The sequence below is a fragment of the Carlito syrichta genome, unplaced genomic scaffold, assembly GCF_000164805.1.
Source record: "Carlito syrichta isolate Samal-C Ts95f unplaced genomic scaffold, Tarsius_syrichta-2.0.1 Scaffold314771, whole genome shotgun sequence".
Taxonomy (NCBI): domain Eukaryota; kingdom Metazoa; phylum Chordata; class Mammalia; order Primates; family Tarsiidae; genus Carlito; species Carlito syrichta.
The window spans coordinates 221076-239988 of record NW_007258867.1 but is presented as its reverse complement, the minus strand read 5'-3'; the positions used below and the strand labels follow the sequence as shown (position 1 = coordinate 239988).

At 50.4% G+C, this 18913-nt stretch overlaps 1 protein-coding gene across 1 annotated transcript in view; it reads left to right on the top strand.

Annotated features, from left to right (window-relative positions):
* Positions 1–533, top strand: part of KCNK12 (potassium two pore domain channel subfamily K member 12) — a gene marked incomplete at its 5' end in the record, with an annotated part of 1073 nt that extends 540 nt beyond the window's left edge. Inside the window, 2 exon segments of the mRNA XM_021719502.1 lie at positions 1–120; positions 123–533. The exon segment at positions 1–120 is cut by the window's left edge and continues 540 nt beyond it. Coding sequence (XP_021575177.1) covers positions 1–120; positions 123–371 — 369 coding nt within the window.
* Between the last annotated feature and the right edge of the window lie 18380 nt (positions 534–18913).

The window sequence follows — 18913 nt, the reverse complement described above, 5'->3', positions numbered from 1 at the left end:
TAGGTGAGTCTGACGGGAGTTGCAGGCTTCTGTTGGTACCAGCGTATTGCAAAGCGACCAACCCTGAAGTCACTGCTCAGGATGCAGGTAAGTTTGGCTGGTGCTCCTGGGGAGGCAGAAAAGGAGCCGAGCCCGCGGCCCGCGACAGCGACGCCGAGGGCCGCCGCCTGTCGGGCGAGCTCATCTCCATGCGCGACCTCACGGCCTCCAACAAGGTGTCGCTGGCGCTGCTGCAGAAGCAGCTGTCCGAGACGGCCAACGGCTACCCGCGCAGCGTGTGCGCCAGCACGCGCCAGAACGGCTTCTCGGGCGGCGTGGGCGCGCTGGGCATCATGAACAACCGGCTGGCGGAGACCAGCGCCTCCAGGTAGACTCGGCCGCGCGCCCGCGCGGGCGCTCGCCGGGGACCGTCTCGGGCCGCCGGGCCGCCCGGCCGCCCGTCGTGGCTCGCTTCCCTTCTCTCCGTCGCTGGCGCTTTCTTAATCTTTATCCAATAAAATGAAACCAAAAAGGAATACTTTTTTTTTAAAGAAGTGCTACTTGGCCAGGCCTGATGTTATCTATCAAGGGCAGGTTTGGGGGGAGCCTGCTCTCCTTGTGAGCCCCCTCTTGGAGAACCCAAGCCCCCCAGCCCCAGCAGATTCTCCTCCAGGGAGAGGAAAAAGTGGCACTCCAGACCCCCCTCCCGGTGCATACCGCGGTGAGGAGAGTGCCATGCCTGGGTTTTGCAGGCTGGCACTAAACTCCGTCCCCATGCACATAAGCAGCCGGCAACCCCAAAGCATATGGTGCAACTTTTCGTGGCTCCGAATTACCTCCTCAGCATTTAGAATCCTGGCCCAGCCTAGCAGCTTCCTTCTGGTCGTCAGAAGTGATATAGTCACAGTTTTGACAGGTGGGGGTGGGGAGAGCCATATGTTGCCTCCCGATGTATATATATAGAACAGCCACTACACACAGAGAAGGGTGTAGTATTATGCAATGAGATGAAACATAGCACCGACTTGGGGACTGTGGCATCTCCCCCAGATTTGGAAATTGCAGTGGTGAGGGGCTTAGCTAGCCTTTCTCAGCCTGGAGCAGGTCCATGTAGCACAGCACACAGGGTAGTGAGTCCAATGGCCACAGCCCAGGGTGCCCGCAGAGAGGGGAAACACTGAGCCAGCCGAGGAACCCTGCTCGGTTTCTGCTGCCCCATCTCCCAGGCTCCAGCAAGTCTTGAGTCCCCCCCCCCCATAACCTCCTTTCTGCCACAAACGCCATCCACAGCCATGCTTTTCATTATCAACCAGAAATCTCCGAGTCTTTTCAGAACAAAGACTGTTCTTTGCTGGTGTGGATTTATTTTTTGTTTAATTGCCGTGGATCAGTTCAACTTTTTATTCCTCTCGGAGAGCCTCGGACGCAGAGTGCAGCTCCCACACCCTTCCTCCTCCTCTGAATCAAGGCAGTGCTGGCTGTGCCTTTGGGGATCAAGAGCTCCAGCACCAGGATCCCAAAGGCTGCCATCTTGTCAATGTCAGGGCATTTGGCTCCAGAGCCTATAATGTAGACAGGATCCCATTCCAAGTCTTGTTTATCGAACGCAGTTCTTGCTCCAAGCACAGTCTGTTGGAGGTGGGGGAAGGCAGGAGAGAGGGAGCTGACGGGACTGGTGGATGGAAGTAATATTTTCAGGATTCAAGTTTTGCACTGAATGGTGCTCGGGCTCGGTGCTCCCAGACTTGCCCTCTGCCGCGTAAGAGTCCCTGACCTGGAGGAAGGCCAAATACCCAAGCCTCACAAAAAGGACAGGGGGACTGGAGCTGCAAAGGAACATTCTATCTGCCCATTTTCCTCATCTAAAATGATGATGAGGCCAAGGAAAAGTGCCAGAGTTTATGCAGGCACAGCATGACCCACCAATCTACGGAGCTTCTGATAGGAAGCCTTAGAAAAGCACCACCTCACCGCCTCCAGCCCGAGCCATGCTGTGAAATCTCTCTCCCTGGCAAACGTGCCTGGAACACACATGCACACAAACACGCTCGCGCGCACGCACACAGCATTAAGAGTCATGCTTGAATGTCAAACTCCTCCTTCCCTGTCCAGTTCATGGCAGGAAGGAAAAAAATAAGCTGGGATCTTGGTGACGCTCTAGCTACTTGGAGTAATTTCTAACTTGGGTTGGGATTGGTTTTTAAACACAGGCCCTGATCTGGGGCGAAGCCAGCAGAGAGGTCAGTCTTGCTAAATCCTAGTGTGGGCTCCTCTGAGCCACACTTTCAGGATTCACTGTGACTGTCAGGCCAGCCCCATGAGCAATTTGCAGTCACACTGAAGGGATGGAACGCTCGGAAGAACACATGTTCTCTAGGGCAGAGTCCTCTGACAGGACCTGGAAATAAAGTGCCACGTTTATCCCTTTAAAAGAAGGAACAATTAAAAGGCATCCAATTAGAGATGTCACCTAGGCAACAGGAAATTACTTGGGGATCTGAGCCATCCAGAGGGGGAAGCAGAGATCCCCGTGGAAGAGGCGTCTAGATGGTGAGGACTCGATCTGCAGGCACAATAGCAGCCCACCCACAGGAAATGAGTACAGGCGGCCTGAAACACAGCCGTCAAGACTAGACAAACCTATAGAGACATCCTGAGGATCCCCCTGACCTGTATGCAGGAATGCACAAAATCCCATCTCCACGGGAGAAACCAGGACCTGCCTCCAGAGAAGAAAATCTCGTAACATTTCTTGGCAGTCTTCTTTGTCAGCAATGCTTCCTAGAGTCTATCCTAAGTTGCTTATACTGCAGCCTTAGCTGTTCTCACTTCTTTTCCTTGGCTTTGGCTTTGGAAGGAGGCAACTGGAGGCAGTCTGAGCAATCTTCTAAAGCAGGGGTCCCCTAGGAACCAGGCTGCACAGTGGGAGATAAGCGGCGGGTGGATGGAGCTCCATCTTCTGTCAGTTCAGCAGCGGCATTAGATTCTCATAGGAGTGCAAACCCTATTGTGAACTGCACATGCGAGGGTCTAGGTTGTGTGCGCCTTGTGAGAATCTAATGCCTGATTAATGGCTCTCCCCATCCATGGAAAAATTGTCTTCCATGAAACCAGTCCCTGATGCCAAAAAGATTGGGGACTGCTGTTCTAAAAGAAGCATAAGCATGGTTTCAGGGGGCATCCCTTCCCTCCCCTCAATTTCCCGGAGAAATGGCAGCCTCCCAAGGTATAATGGCAGCTCAGGATGTGGTGACACACATGTGTTTTTGCCCATGTTCCCCTGTGCCCATCCCCCAGCATGACTTTAGTCACACCATCATTCTTCACTCCAGGCCAGAGGACTCTGCCCCACATGCCGGGGGCTGCTTCCCTGAAAGCTGGAGTTCCCCAGGGCAGAGGCCCTGGGACCCATGCCTACAGAACATGCAGTTGGGCATCCTGCTTGGGGGCAAGCACTGGGAAGCGAGGTGGGGTCTGCCATCGTTTCAGAAGCAATGACAGGGTCATTGTTAGAACCCCCTTTCCTAAGGGTAGCAGGGTCTTCTACATCTTGGGCCTCCAAAGGGCTCATTCCCTCTGACGCTGTGGCCTCTCCCACTGTGGTGGGGGTCTCTAGCTTGACCCATAGCGGGAGCTGCCTCCTAACCCTAGACCCACACTTACCCATGTCATGCCAGGGCCGTGGGGCTCCCTTAAAGGTGGGGTGGGCTCTGAGAAATGCTTGCCATCTGGCCATGGCCGCATAGAAGCCAGAGTCTTGGCGAACCCCATAGAGTTGAGCAGAAACGTAAGGAAGCCGCCCTTGGTGTCCCTTCTAGCTAAAGCCGGGTCAGGCCCTTATGTTTCCTGAAGGAAGCCGAACCTCCAAGCCTGGTGAAGGGTCGGAAGGCTTAGGCGTCTCAAGCTATCATCGTTGGGAAAACACCAGACCACCCCAGGTATTTGCACAGCCTCCTGCACACGCACACACCAGCCTTACAAAGAGCTACTAGCCCTTTTCCCCAAGGAAAAATCTCACTGTAGGCCACTTTGAGAAGAAAAATTTCAGAAAAAAGAAAGAAAGATTTCCCATTTTTAACTCCCTAGATATCTACTAGGTCCTGAAAAATCCCTTTCTGCCTTGGGGAATTTTATGTAGAATTTGCATGTATTTGTGTTTTATACAGAAGCCAGCACCCAAACCCTGGAAAATAGCTGCTAAATGGACCCGGGATCCTCCCTCCTTCAGACGGATCTCCCAGCAGACCCCCTCTTCCTGTGGGTTCTGGGGTGAGGGATGATGGAGCCCTCATGGCCAAAGGAGAATCTTCTGGGGGAACCGAGGGAGATGGCAGCACAGCTAGACAGAGAGCGTAGGAGCTTTTGGGCCACGTGGTTCGGTCTTACTGTAACTTTTTACATTCTTAAAAAACAAAAAGCACAATTCCACATGCACACTGTCAGGAAAGCACATCCAGACAGACAGCCCAGGGCACTTCTGAGTCCAGAAGAGGTGCTGGGGCTTTGTTGATCTGTTGCCGCGGTTGTTGTGTTGTTGTGTAATGTGTTCACGGGTGACTCTGAGGACCCCTCGCTCTGTGGGGTGGGCATGGATGGAAGAAAGACCTGATGAAGCCATTCCTGACCTCCAGGGTGGGCTCATCAGCCGGACTCAGGGCCTGGACTCTTGCCCCCGGAGCAGCTGACACCTTCGGGCACCCCAGAGCGTGACCCCCTGCACCCACTATGTCTCACGCGTTGAGGATTTCTGCACTAGCCTGGCCGGAGACCCTCTTCCCCTTCTTCCCTAAGGAAGCTCCCCCTTGCTTTATAAATCATTTTCTATGCTGCGTGTTCTCTCAGGAGGGGGATTAGAGCATGCGGGACAAGCCTGCAGGGTTTCTTAAACAATACATCTATTTTTCTGAGCAGCACTCCCAGAGAGGACTTGAGGGTGTTGAAATTAACAATGAATAAAATGTAGCCTGCCACCCCTGTGAGCTGTTTGCTTTCTGTCTGTCAGAGCCGCCTGCCTCCCGTCTTCCTGTTCACACCTCCTCTCAGGAGGGCCCTGGAGACTTCAGCTTCCAGGGTTGGGCCTGGGTGGCAGCTCCCCTGGGAAGTTCCTCTACAAAACAATAGTGACACCATCAGAACCCCAGGAGCCAGTGGACCCTGTGGGCAGCTTGGCCAGACTGGGTCAAGGCAGGGTGATGGGGAAGTGCACCCAACCTGGCAGCTCACGAGATTCTCCAAATGGAGCTTTAAAGGTCTACCGGGTGCGGTGGCTCAAGCCTGTAGTCTCAGCACTTTGGGAGGCCAAGGCGAATGCATTGCCTGAGCAAGGGGTTCGAGACCAGCCTAGGCAACTTGGAGAGACCTCATCTGTACAATAAATAAAAAATTAGCCAGGTGTGGTAGCGCATGCCTGTGGTTCCGGCTATTTGAAAGACTGAGGTGGAAGGATCGCCAGGGTCCAGCAGGTCAGCGCCAGAGTGACTGTGAATGTGCTACTGCACTCCAGCCTGGGCAACGGAGTGAGACTCCAACTCAAAAAAAAGAAAAGAAAAAGTCTGAAGCCCAGGCCCAACCCCCGAGTTTCTGATTTCATTGCTCTGAGGAGGGACTCTGGCAGACTCTGGAATTTTTTTGAGGTGACTCAAATGGGCAGCCATGGTCTTGAACCCACACTGTAAACACAGAGCCCTTCCACTGTGCTGGGGTGGAACAAGCTCCCGTTTAGAAACTATGAGATCTAGATTCTAGTTCTGGATCGAGCAGTCACTTAACTTCCTCCAATCCTCAGTCTACCCATCTCTAAAATGGGATAATGGACTGGGCGCAGTGGCTCACGCCTATAATCCCAGCACTTTGGAAGGCCAAGGGGGGAGGATTGCTTGAGCCCAGGAGTTTGAGACCAGCCTAGGCAACATAGTGAGACCTGGTCTCTACAAAAAATTAAAAAATTAGGTGGGTATAGTGGCACGCGCCTGTAGTCCCAGCAACTCGGGAGGCTGAGGTAGAAGGATCACTTGAGCCCAGGAGGTCGAGGCTGTGGTGAGCAGCACTCCAGCCTGGGCAACACAGTGAGACTCAAAAAAGAAAAATAATAATACATAAAAATAAATAAAATGAGATAACGCTGCCATCCTCCCCCACCTCCTAGAAGTGACGTAGCAAGTAAATGAAAGCCTGGGAACTCTAAAAACCATAGAATGGTCCACGGATGCCAGATGTCACAATGATAAGAGGCATTTCATGAGGATATGGGACCAGGAGCCCCTCCGCCTTCTGCTGAGGGCCCTTCCCCCAGTGTCAGCTCAACACGAAGCGCTCGTCCCACGATGGTGCACGCCACACCCAGGCTTCCTCTCCCCTCTTCGTCCTCTCCTCATCTTCCTTCAAGTTGCCCTAGAGATGAGAAGTAATTGACCACCAGGCACATACTGGGCCCCGCCCACCTCGAGCTACAAAGTCACTCTCCAGTCCCCAAGCCCCGACCCAGCTGACCACAACCACCCAAAAGTACGAGCCTCCTCCCCCCGCCCCGTTTTCTGTCCCCAGCAGGCTTTCACGACATCCCATGTTAAAATGGAACAAGAAGTCCTGTTCCACTGTACCGAATGCACCAGACACTGTTTTTCCATCCGGGTTTTGTTTTTGTTTTGTTTTGATGCTGGTCAAAGCTATTAAATTGATATCATGATCTGCCTATGAATCACACCCAGCAGTTTGGAAAACACTGGCCTGTGGTGTTTCTGGAAAGAGGACTTCTTATTACCTTACTTGTGGCTCAGGCCCATTAGCTAGGTTGCAGTGATGGAAGGGCCTTGGCCCTGGTCACCCCTCAGCTCTCCTCTCTATTGAGGTCTCCAGCTGTGCCCAGCTGTGTGATGGGCACAGGTGGGTGTTTTATCTGCATGATCTTGTCCAGATGAGCTTTAGCTTCCTATAAAGGGATGCTTGACATTTTGAACTCTCAGTCACAATCTCTGGATGATCTACCATCCCTCTCCCTTCTTTTTATCTATTTGTTTGTTTGTTTTTGTGTGAGGGGTTTCACTCTGTCACCCAGGCTGGAGTGCAGTGGTGTCACCATAGCTCTCTGCAACCTTGAACCCCTGGGCTCAGGGAATTCTCTGGCCTCAGCCTCCCAAGTAGCTGGGATGACAGGTGATTGCCACCAAGCTCAACTAACTTTAAAAAAAATTTTTTTTGGTAGAGATGTGTTCTCTCTATGTTACCCAGGCTAGTCTTAAACTCTTGGCCTCAAGTGATCCTCCCATCTTGATCTCTCAAAGTCCTGGGGTTACAGGCATAAGCCACCGCATCTGGCCAATCCCTCTTTTTTCTAGTTTTTATGTTTTGTAGAGTTGGGTCTTGCTATGTTACCCAGGCTAGTCTTGAACCCCTGGCCTCAAGTGATCCTCCCACCTTGGCCTCCCAAAGTGTTAGGGTTACAGGCAGAGCCACCATGCCCAGCCAATGTCCCTTTCTTAAGAGGGAATGCAAGTATAATCTACATAGTATCAGGCACCCAGCTACTTCCATTTGCACATATCACTTTTGTTCCCTTGCCATTGGCCAAACTTTGTCTTGTGACCTCATATAGCTGCAAGAGAACCTGGTCAGTTACCTTTCTATGAGTATATCTGTTTTCCTAATAAGAAGATAGGGAAAGGGGCTCAAGCCTGTAATCCCAGCACTTTGGAAGGCCAAGGTGAGAGGATTGTCTGAGCTCAGGGGTTCGAGACCAGCCCTGGCAACTTGGCAAAACCTCAAATCTACAATAAATCAAAAAAATGAGCTGAGTGTGGTAGTGCACACTTGTAGTTTCAGCTACTTGGAAGGCTGAGGTTAAAGGGCTGCCTGAACCTAGCAGGTCGAGGCTGCAGTGGCCATGAGAGTGCCACTGCATTCCAGCCTGGGTGACAGAGTGAGAATCCAACTCAAAAAAAAAAAAAGAAGAAGAAGATAAGGAAAGGAAACTTATATTTACCCAAACCAGGCTTCTGTATAAGAGACTTGCATACTTATCTCATTTAATTCCCCCACCAATCCTGGAATTTGGTACTTCCCACCATTTTGTCCTGGGTCAGAGAAGTCAAATAACTCACCTAGTTTGGAGTCAGTCACACCTTCCCTCTCCGTCCCCGTATTAGGAGCTGGAGAGACAAGGGGGAGCTAGACACAGCAACTCTTGCTGTCTCTGGACTCCAGGCTTGTGGAGGCTGACAGGAAGTGGGGTGCACAATGTAACCCCGTACTGCCTGTCCACGGGGCAGTTGGGCTGTGGGGGACACACCTGAAGAGGCAGCCATCCCAGCCTGGGCAGTCAGGGATGGCTCTCAGAGGCAGCTGTCCAATCCAAACCCGAGAGGGAGCCACAGAGGTCCTGCTCCCAAGAAGCAGGAAGTGTCCCAGGCATGGGGCAGTGTGGGAGGACATCAGAGCAGGGCTTATTTGGGGAATTGTGTGCCATTCTGCAGGACTGGACCCTACAGAGCAAACGAGGTGATGCGGGGCCAGGTCATCAAGCTCACCGAAGCAAAACATTTTTGCCCAAGCTAGAGTACAGTGGCAAGATCATTACTCACCCCAGTTTTGACCTCCTGGGCTCAGGCGATCCTACTGCCTCAGCCTCCTGAGTAGCAGGGACTTCGAGAGTGTGTCACCACGCCCAGTTTATTATTATTATTTTGTGTAGAGATGAGGTCTCACTATGTTGCCTAGGCTGGTCTCCAATTCCTGACTCAAGGGAACCTCCCGCCTCGGCCTCTCAAAGTGCTGGGATTCCAGGTGTGAGCCACTGTGCCAACCACAACGACAGGTACTTTTTATAGTCATCTTGTTGATTACCTGTATGTATTTATTTCTAAATGAACATGCATTGTTTTGTACTTTTACATATAAGTTGCTTTAAAACGTAAAAAAAAAATTTTTTTTTTGCTTAATCCTGAGGCCATCGGACAGACAGTGGAGGGGTTTTAAGGATGTTTGTGCAACCAGGCGTGGTGGTCACCAGAATCAATGATTTGCCTGGATGGGGTGATAAGACAGAGAGGAGTGAGGATGAACCCAGTCTCAGGCTGAGCAGCTGGGTAGACTGCAGTGCTACCACTGAGCCTGGAAACCCAGGAAAGGAACAGCAGAGATGATGAGTTTGGTGAAGGAGAAGGTGGGCTTGAGGGTCCCATGAGTTACCCACTAACCGACGGGCATTGAGTCTGCAGCTCAGAACAACGATCCAGGCTGGACAAGCAAGATGCTGTGGAAGTTCTCAGCATCAAGTTGATGGATGAAATCACTCAGGCTGTGAGCATGTGGAACGAAATAAGAAGAGGATCCTAAGCAATCTTAAAGGACAGGCAGGAGAAGAAAAGGGCAAAACAGACAGGAAGGAGGGGCAGGAGTGGAGGAAGAGCTGAGAGCATGGGATGCCACAGAGCCGAGGGAAAGAAGGGTTTCAGGAAGGAACGAATGCCAGATGCCACCAAGAGACTAAGTGACATGCTCACAACCACTGCAGACTCGACCTGCTGGGCTCAGGCTAGAAGTCTGCAAGCTACATTTCCGAAAATGCCTTTTGGTTTCCTTCTAAATGGGTTTTCCTGAGGGGGCACTTGTTGAGGGGTGGGTGGGAAGAAGGAGGAAAGAGAAAGAGACTCACTTCCTGTTTTCAGCTTAGGTAAGAGGATTGCCTAAGCTCAAGGGTTCAAAATCATCCTGGGCAACTTGGTGAGACCTCGTCTCTACAATAAATAAAAAAAAAATAGGCCGGGCATAGTAGTACAAGCCTGTAGTTCCAGCTATTTGGAAGACAGAGGTGGAAAGATAGAGACAGAAAAAAGTAGTCACTTGCTTTGGCAAGGGAAGATATCAGTGACCATGGCAAGAGTAGCTTCAGGGAAGCCTCTATGGAACCGGACTGCCATGTTTCATTTTCATGGGTCATGCATTAGGGATATTAGTTAGGCTACAGATTCAATCAGCTCTAACAGATTCAAAATAATACCGGCTTCAGTGGGTAAAAGTTCATGATATCTCTCTATATATATGTTTTTTCTTTTTTTTAGTCAGGGTCTTACTCTGTCATCCAGGCTGGAGTACAGTGCCACAATCATAACTCACTTCAGCCTTTACTCCTGGGCTCAAGCGATCCTCCCACCTTAGCCTCCCGAATAGCTGGAACTACAAATGGATGCCACTATGCACGGCTAATTTATTTTTATTTTTTGTAGAGACAGGCCTTGCTATGTTGCCCAGGCTGCTCTCAAACTCCTGGCCTCAAGTGATCCTCCAATCTAGGCCTCTCAAAATGTTGGGATTATAGGCATGAGTCACCACACCTAGTCAATGTCTCTTTCTTAAGAGGGAGTACAAATGTAATCTACAAATATCAGGCACCAACCTTCTTCCATTTGCACATATCACCTTTGTTCCCTTGCCATTGGCCAAAACTTTGTCACATGACCTACTATAACTGCAAGGGAACCTGAGAAATGTAGTTTGTTTTTTGTTTGTTTTGTTTTTGAGTTGGGGTCTCACTCTGTCACCCAGGCTGGAGGGTAGTGGCACGATCACGGCTCACTGCAGCCTTAACCTCCTGGGCTTAGATGATCCTTCCACCTTGCCTCCCCAAGTAGCTGGGCCTACAGACACATGATTAATTTTTTGATTTTTTGTAAAGATGAGTTTTCTCTATGTTGCCCAAGCTGGTCTCAAACTCCTGGGCTCAAGCAATCCTCCCCCTTAACTTCCCTAAGTGAGGGATTACAGGCCTGAGCCATCACGCCCAGCCTGAAAATGTAGTTGTTTGGTTGGTTGTTTGTTTTTCGAGTTGGAGTCTCACTCTGTTGCCCAGGCTGGAGTACAGTGGCACACTCACAGCCACCGCAGCTTTGACCAGTTGGGCTCAGGTGGTCCTTCTGCCTCAGCCTTTCAAGAAGCTAGAACTATAGGCATGCACTACCACTCCTGGCTAATTTTTTGATTTATTGTAGAGATGAGTTCTCATCAAGTTACCCAAGTTGGTCTTGAACTCATGGGCTCAGGCAATCCTCTCACCTCAGCTTCCCAAAGTGCTGGGATTATAGACATGAGCCACCACGCCTGGCCATGTAGTTTTGATTCAAGATGGCCATGTACCAAGGGCCAAGTATTCCCAAGAAGGGTGGGGTTCAGGCCACTAAGGGGTATTTTATGCAGCTGCAGTGAGACCTCTGAAGGGTCACGGTGAGACTGGTGCCACAGCTGCCAGTTGCTACTAGACTGCTCCATACCTCAGCTGAAAACAGGAAGTGAGTCTCTTTCTCTTTCCTCCGTCTTCCCGCCCATCCCTCAACAAGTGCCCCCTCAGGAAAACCCATTTGGAAGGAAACCAAAAGGCATTCTCAGAAATGTAGTTTGCAGACTTCTAGCCTCAGCAACACAGAGCAGAGTTCAGAGGTAGGAGATGTATAATAGCACATCATCCCACAAGGAAACCGTCATGAAGTTCTCAGAAGGTGCATTTTGACTGGGAGAACTGAAGTCTGTACAAAGACATTTACATTCCCATTCCCTTCCTAATTCATTTTTGAGGACTTCCTAATCCATTTTGAGGGAATGTCCACAGAAGGGATGTCCTTAGAATCACTAATAAGAAACTTAACCACCTGTAATCCCAGCACTTTGAGAGGTTTTGCCTAAGTTCAGGGGTTTGAGACCAGTCTGGGCAACTCGGTGAGACCTCATCTCTACAATAAATTTTAAAAGATAAGCCCGGCATGGTAGCACATGCCTGTGGTTCCAACTACTTGGATGACTGAGATGGAAAGGATCGCCTGAGCCCAGCAGGTCAAGGCTGTGGTGGCCATGAGTATGTCACTGTGCTCCAACCTGGGCAACAGAGTGAGACTCCAACTCTTAAACAAAAAGAAAAGAAAAACCTAGCCAGGCTCGGCGGCTCAACCTGTAATCCTGTGCCTTGGGAGGCTGAGGTGAGTGGATTGCCTGAGCCCACGGGTTTGAAACCCACCTGGGTAACTTGGTGAGACTTCATCTCTACAATAAATCAAAAATCAGCTGGGCGTGGTAGCACGTGCCTGTAGTTCCAGCTACTTGGAAGGCTGAGGCGGAAGGATTGCCAGAGCCCAGCAGGTTGAGGCTGTGGTGGCTGGGAGCGGCCACTGCACTCCAGTCTGGGCGACAGAGTGAGACTCCAACTCAAAAAAAAAAGAAAAGCTTAACCAGAAAGATACAGACGCCCGGTCGTGAGAGCTCCCTTCTGCCCTGGTTCTGCCTCTGTGGTTGACTGCATGCAGATCTCTTCCCTGCGCTGTTTCCTCTTCCATGTCAGTCTTTGGCCCTGTCACTCTGAGATTCTAAGGGAAAAGGAAGGAGAGGAGAAAATGTAAGAGTTCCATGGGATTTCACTCAGCAAACATCTGCCAAGTGCCTGACTCCGCTTGGACAATTTGTTCCAATTCTTCTTTTCTCCGTGGTCTGGGAGGATCTGGGCCAGCCATCTGGATACAGGATGAAAAGGAAATATCCTCCAATGAGGACTGGCAAGTTTCCTGCTGAAGGTGCAGCTTCAACACGCATACCCCACCCAGGGAGAACCTGAGCTCCAGATGCTTGTTTTCTTTTCTTCCTTTCTTTCTTTCTTTCTTTTTTTTTTTTTTTTTAAGTTGGAGTCTCACTCTGTCACCCAGACTGGAGTGCAGTGGCCGCTCCAGGCCACCGCAGCCTCGACCTGCTGGGCTCCTGCAATCCTTCTGCCTCAGCCTTCCAAGTAGCCGGAATTACAGGCATGCACTACCACGCCTGGCTGATTTTTTGATTTATTGTAGAGATGAGGTCTCACTGCCCAGGCGGGTCTCGAACATGCGGGCTCATGCAGTTCACTCACCTCAGCCTCCCAAAGGCGCGAGATTACAGGCTGAGCCACCGAGCCCGGCTTCTTTCTTTCTTTCTTTTTTTTTTTTTTTTTTGAGTTGGAGTCGCACTCCATCACCAAGGCAGGAGTGCCATGGCACACTCATAGCCACTATAGCCTCGACCTGCTGGGCTCAGGTGATCCTTCCACTTCAGCCTTTCAAGTAGCTGGAACCACAGGCACGTGCCACCATGCCCGGCTAACACATCCTTGTTTACATTTGTTTCTGTTTTCCCAAGGGCGCATACCATTCTCCAGAGTCGCACACAGTTCAATAGGTAGCAGCCGGTCACACACTGCTACTTACATTTAAATTGCGTCAAATGTTCAGCTCTTCAGTTATACTAACCGCATTTCAAGTGTTCAAGAGCCACATGTGGCATGTGGCTATCATACTGAACAGCATAGATATAGACATTTGTCGCTGCAGAAAGGTCTATGACATTGGATGACTCTAGCAGGAATTGGAATCAGAAAGTCTGAACTCCAGGGCAGGCTTGGAGCTGGAATTGGGGGCCTGAAGTGAAATCCTCCCCAACCCCTATGCTCCCACTCTGGTGTCCGCCTCCAAGTGACCTCTTCTTCCTCTTTGCTCGTGGAAAGCCCCCATCTGCTGTTCACCATGGGGTGCCTCTCTCTCTCCCCACCAGGGCAAAACCATTTGGTTACTCCAGTGTGGACAGTGTGGACAGCGCCCATGCTCTGTGGGCTTCTCTCTGTAAAGTGGAAGCCCCTTCCACCACGGACACCATAGACATCGAGGTTAAGGAGAGATTTTTTTTTTAATTTCTTTCCTTTTTTTTTTTTTTGTGTTGGAATCTCACTCTGTAGTCCAGAGTGCAGTGCAGTGCTGTAGCATGGATCATGGCTTACCACAGCCTTGACCTCCTTCCACCTCAGCCTCCCAAGTAGCGTGACTATAGGTGCATGCCATCATGCCCAGTTATTTTCATTTCATTTTATTTTTTTTTGTAGAGATGATGTCTAGCTATGTTGCCCAGGCTGGTCTTAAACTCCTACGCTCAAGCAATCCTCCCACCTCAGCCTCCCAAAGTGCTGGGATTACAGGCATGAGCTGCTGGACCTGGCCAAGGGAGAGAATTCTTTGGGATACATATATTTACACACACGAGAGCATTGATCCAAATACATATTTGCACGCAGAGGCACATAAACATTTATATTGACAGCCGAATTTCACGTACTGCCGCAGTTAAGACACAAAGCAAAACTCCACAAGGATGTTCCTGTCAACTTGGACATTCACTGTGCAATGCTCTGGCAGTGGGGAACAGAAAATGGAGCTTTGTGGGCCAGGCTCGGTGACTTAGCCTGTAATCCCAGCACTTTGGGGGGGCAAGGCGAGTGGATTGCTTGAACCAGTGGGTTCAAGACCCGCCTGGGCAACTTGGCGAGACTTCATCTCTACAATAAACCAAAAATTAGCCGGGAATGGTAGCACGTGCCTGTAGTTCCGGCTACTTGGAAGGCTGAGGCGGAAGGATCACCAGAGCCCAGCAGGCCGAGGCTGCGGTGGCGGTAAGCGGCCACTGCACTCCAGTGTGGGTGACAGAGTGAGACTCCAACTCAAAAGAAAAAAAAATGGAGCCTTGCTTGACTCTGCAGAACAGCAGACTCAGCAGGAAGCTCACCCAGCAGTTTACCGTCCAGTCCAAGGAGATGCCACATGCCCTGCCTGCTAGCCCACAGCTCTGTCCAGTCCATTTTGGGGGAATCTTGTTCATTCAACACACATTTGAGGACCAACTCTATGCATGCTCTGTGCTAGGCCCTATGAGGATTCCAGAGGCGATGAGACTTGAACCTTGCCCTCTAGGGTCTAGGAGTCAGGACACGTTGGTTGGTGACCATAGAAGCAGGGAGAACACAGCTGGGCGACCAGGTGTGCAGAGGCTCAAAGAGGTGCTGGCGAGGGTGCTTCATACCCAAGCCCACCTAGCACTGGGCTACTCTGTGCCTCACACAGTTCTATGTCTTGGCTCCTCATTCCTTCTCTGTCTTCAATCCAAAAAAGAACAGACTATGTCCTTTGTTTATCAAAGCCTCAGCAGCCAGGAAATACTGGAGTTCATAGACGGCTTCCTCGCACACCCCACACTCTCTGCTCCTCCACCTCACTCTGGTGGGGAGTAGGTTCTGAAAGTCCTGTTTCTCATGGCCAGGTCACCATGCCACTGCGTCCCACAGAGGAAGGACAAATCACGAGTCGGTCATATTCATAGCTGAGTCCCAGCTACCTGCGGGGAGAGTGCAGGGGTGTTGAGAAGGCCCCCATGGCAGATCCCAGAGACCTGGCTTTTGTGTGCCAGGATGCTCTCCTGTCCCCTTCTTCTGGAGACACTACCCTGTCCTGTTGTAAAACTCCACCCACCTCCATGTGTCTAGGGCCCCTCTTGTGTTAGTTAGGAAAGCACTCAACTGTAATGAACAGAAAACACAACAGAGGGCAGCTTAAAGAACTAGAAGTCAGGGTTTATTTCTCTACCAGAACCAGAACTCTGGAGCAGGTGATCTGGGGCTGGCACAGTGACAGGGATGCCATCACGAGGCTGGCTCCTCCTCTTCCCGCTCTGCCATCCTTTCCATGTTGTCTTGTCAGCAGGTGCCAGATGGCAACACACCTCCGAGGCTCACATCCATGTTACTAGCGGCAAGAAGGAGAGAGAAAGCCAAATCGTTCCCTCCTGACAAGCCTTTTCCGGGGCCACCCTCAGACTTTCTGCTGGTCTCTCATTGACCAGAAGACAGTTACATGGCCATCACCACCTATAAGGGAAGCTGGGGAGGGAGCATTTTTTTTTTTTATTCAGAGTCTCACTCTGTCACCCAGACTGGAGTGCAGTGGCATGCTCACGGCCACCACAGCCTCAACCTGCTGGCCTTAGGCGATCCTTGCGCCTCAGCCTTCTAAGTAACTGGAACTCAGACGTATGCCACCACGCCCAGCTAGTTTTTATGATTTATTGTAGAGATGAGGTCTCACCAAGTTGCCCAGGCTGGTCTTGAACCTGCAGCCTCAGGCAATCCACTCGCCTTGGCCTCCCAAAGTGCTGGGATTACAGGCTGAGTCACCGAGTCCAACCCACATTTTGCTTTCGATCCTCTATACAAGGCCAAGGGGCCTGGGAAGGGTGTGGCGTGAGCCCACGTACAGTACCTGCTGCCTCTTGCCATCAAGGTTAGATTAATCATGGCTCTACATCTGCAAAGACACAGCCATTTGTCCAAGGGGGATCACATGCCCAGAGGCAGGAAGAGGTTCTCTGACTGGACATGAATTGGCGGTAGAGGAGTAACTCTTTCTTGGCTTGGTTTGTAAATTGGGCCTTGGGGCATCAGTCCTGGTCAAATTAGTGCAACAGACTCCAGTCCAACTGGTATAAGCAGAAAAAGATATATCACTGATACTGATGACCTGACCCGGTGATACAATCCTGACTCAGGCGTGTCACAGGGCACTGGATGCCACAGGTCCCAGGCTGGCTCTCATATGCTTGGGGGATTCATCTGGGCACTATTATCCTGAGCTAGGTACCACAGGCACACTGCAGACCACCTCCAGCCAGCTGATGCATGCACAGATGAAGTGCTGACAGCCAGCCAACATCACTCAGAGAATTTGTGTTCCTGCTAACGGACAGAGAATTGGCAGTCTTTTGGTTTTAAAACATTCCTGCCGTGGAAACCACAAACAAATTTTTTTAATTAAAAATAAAAATAAATAAAAAACCTACTCCATTTCTCCTCCCCAAACTTTGTCTTGCACAGCCATTCAAGACCCTGTCCTGAATCAGGTTTCCTGTTTGGCAATAAAGCCTTTTCATTCAGTGCTCAGTGTGTGGTCTCTAAGGGGCTTTATTTATTTTTTAGCCTGGACTGTGAAAGTCTCCCCTGCTCTGCTCCCCAGTCACTGGGAAGGCTGGAGAAACTCTTAGTTGAACCCTGGGATTAGCTCTCAGGAGAGACTCACCCACAGACCCAGGTTGTTTAGGGGCTTATTATCTCTCCTCTGTATCAGGAAGCAGCTCTTTTCAGATGCCACCATGATAAAGAAGCCACTCCAGAGAAACTAGGCACCCTACTTGCCAGCAGAAACAGCAGAAGCATGGGCTCCTCCTCTCATCTGCCTTCCAAAATCTTGCTCAGGTTCATCTATTGTGCAGAATCACAATCTCATTCAGATCAATAGCTGCAAGAGAGTCTGAGAAATGTAGTTTTTGGTCTTCCAGCCTTTGCAGTATAGAACAGCCCTCTAGAAGGAGGTGAAGAGATGCTGAATGCCCGTCTTCCACATCCTCCCGCTGGGGCTGTCAACCAGCTGCTGTCTCCTGCCACGTGAAGCCTCTGCCTGCATGAGAGGAGGAGGCCATTGGCCGAGGAAAGCAAGGGCAGGCCAACTGCCTGGCCCTGAGCCCTAGCTGTGCTCCTTGAAGCCAGGCACCTGCAGTTCTTCCTCCAAGTCTGGGATCTTCCTCAGCTCTCTTCCTACTAGTGTGAACCAGAAATTTCCCCCTTTGCCTACTGGCTGAGTTCGATTTATTTGCATCTGAAAAAATTTAAATACTGTTCCTTTATACAAAATTATCTCCTTTCTCAATCCTTGAGGGCTGAAATCCATGAGGTCTTTCACAGTGACAGCAACTTTCACAGAAAAATTCCATCTTGGAATGTAGACGCTCGTGGGAGAAGTAATACAATGACATACTCACACTAAAGTGTGAATGACTTATAGAGGAGCCTCTCCTGAGATCAAGTTCTGGATGGAGCAGAGGGAGGGAAAAGGCTTGCCTCCTGGCAGATGGAGACTGAAACCCCACTGATTAGATAAAGAACACAGAAGAGGCTGCATCATGGATCAACCTTACTGACTTTGGCTTCCACTGAATATAAATCCTAACTTGCTTTCCCTTAAAAACACATTTTCGGCCCTCCTCCCTCATGTCTTTAATACATGCTCAGTCTCCAATGTTGACACAATGTTTCTATGACAGGGTCTCTGCCAGCCCAACTACTTTTTGTTGTTATTGTTTTTGTTTTGTTTTGTTGGAATCATAGTCTCACTCTTGCCCAGGCTGGAGTGCAGTGGCACAATCACGGCTCACCACAGCCTCAGCCTCCTGGGCTCAGGCAATCCTTCTGCCTCAGTCACGCAAATTGCTGGGACTACAGGCACATGCCACCACACCTGGCCAATTTTTAAAAATTTTTTGACGAGATGAGGTTTCACTATGTGGCCCAGGCTCCAATTTCTAGTTCTAGTAATCAAACACCCCAATATTCACAGGAGTCTCTTAGTCCATCTCCCCTTGCTAGGTTCCAGCTTCCTTTGATTCTCTTCTGAGCACTCAGAGCTTGGGGCAAGAGAGCAGAAGGAATATCTCTGCTGGCTGGAGGCTCAGAGAGAGTCTCTGTCCAGAAACTGGGCACGTGTGCCCACTCCAGTCAACCTATCCTCACCTCCACCCTCCCTAATAACAGGCTTGCCTTCTCCTTGGTTAAAAGTCAAAATAATAAAACGGAGGAAATATTCTTATTCTGACAATTTTTTAATCCTAAACAAGTTAACCTGCCTAATACAAAAGCACTGGGGCGGAATCAAGCTTTCTGGCCCTGAGAAGTCCAGGGTCCAGCCTTCTCCTGCATTCTCCATGGCTCCTTTTCCAGAGGGCATGAAGTCCCCCACCTCGCTCCTCCTGGGTGTCCCCTGCCCCTCTCTGCACCATGCCTCTGGGACTCACGCCTCCTACTCCCCACCCACGTGACTTCGATGCTTCTTTCCTGCTTGAGAAACTCCAGAGAGATTTGCCACCAGCTCCCATTTTTCCCTGAAAGGCAAGGACGAAATAAGCCACAGGTCACAGATGGGGAAGCCCAGCTCCCCTGGCATTTCATTCCCTGCTCCAGTTCACCTGCTGCCCAGGGAGGCTTTTTTTTTAATCCTCTTAATAACTTTTTAATTGTACAGTACAGTAGAGTTAGCTGTAAGGATAATGTTGTACAGCAGAACTCTAG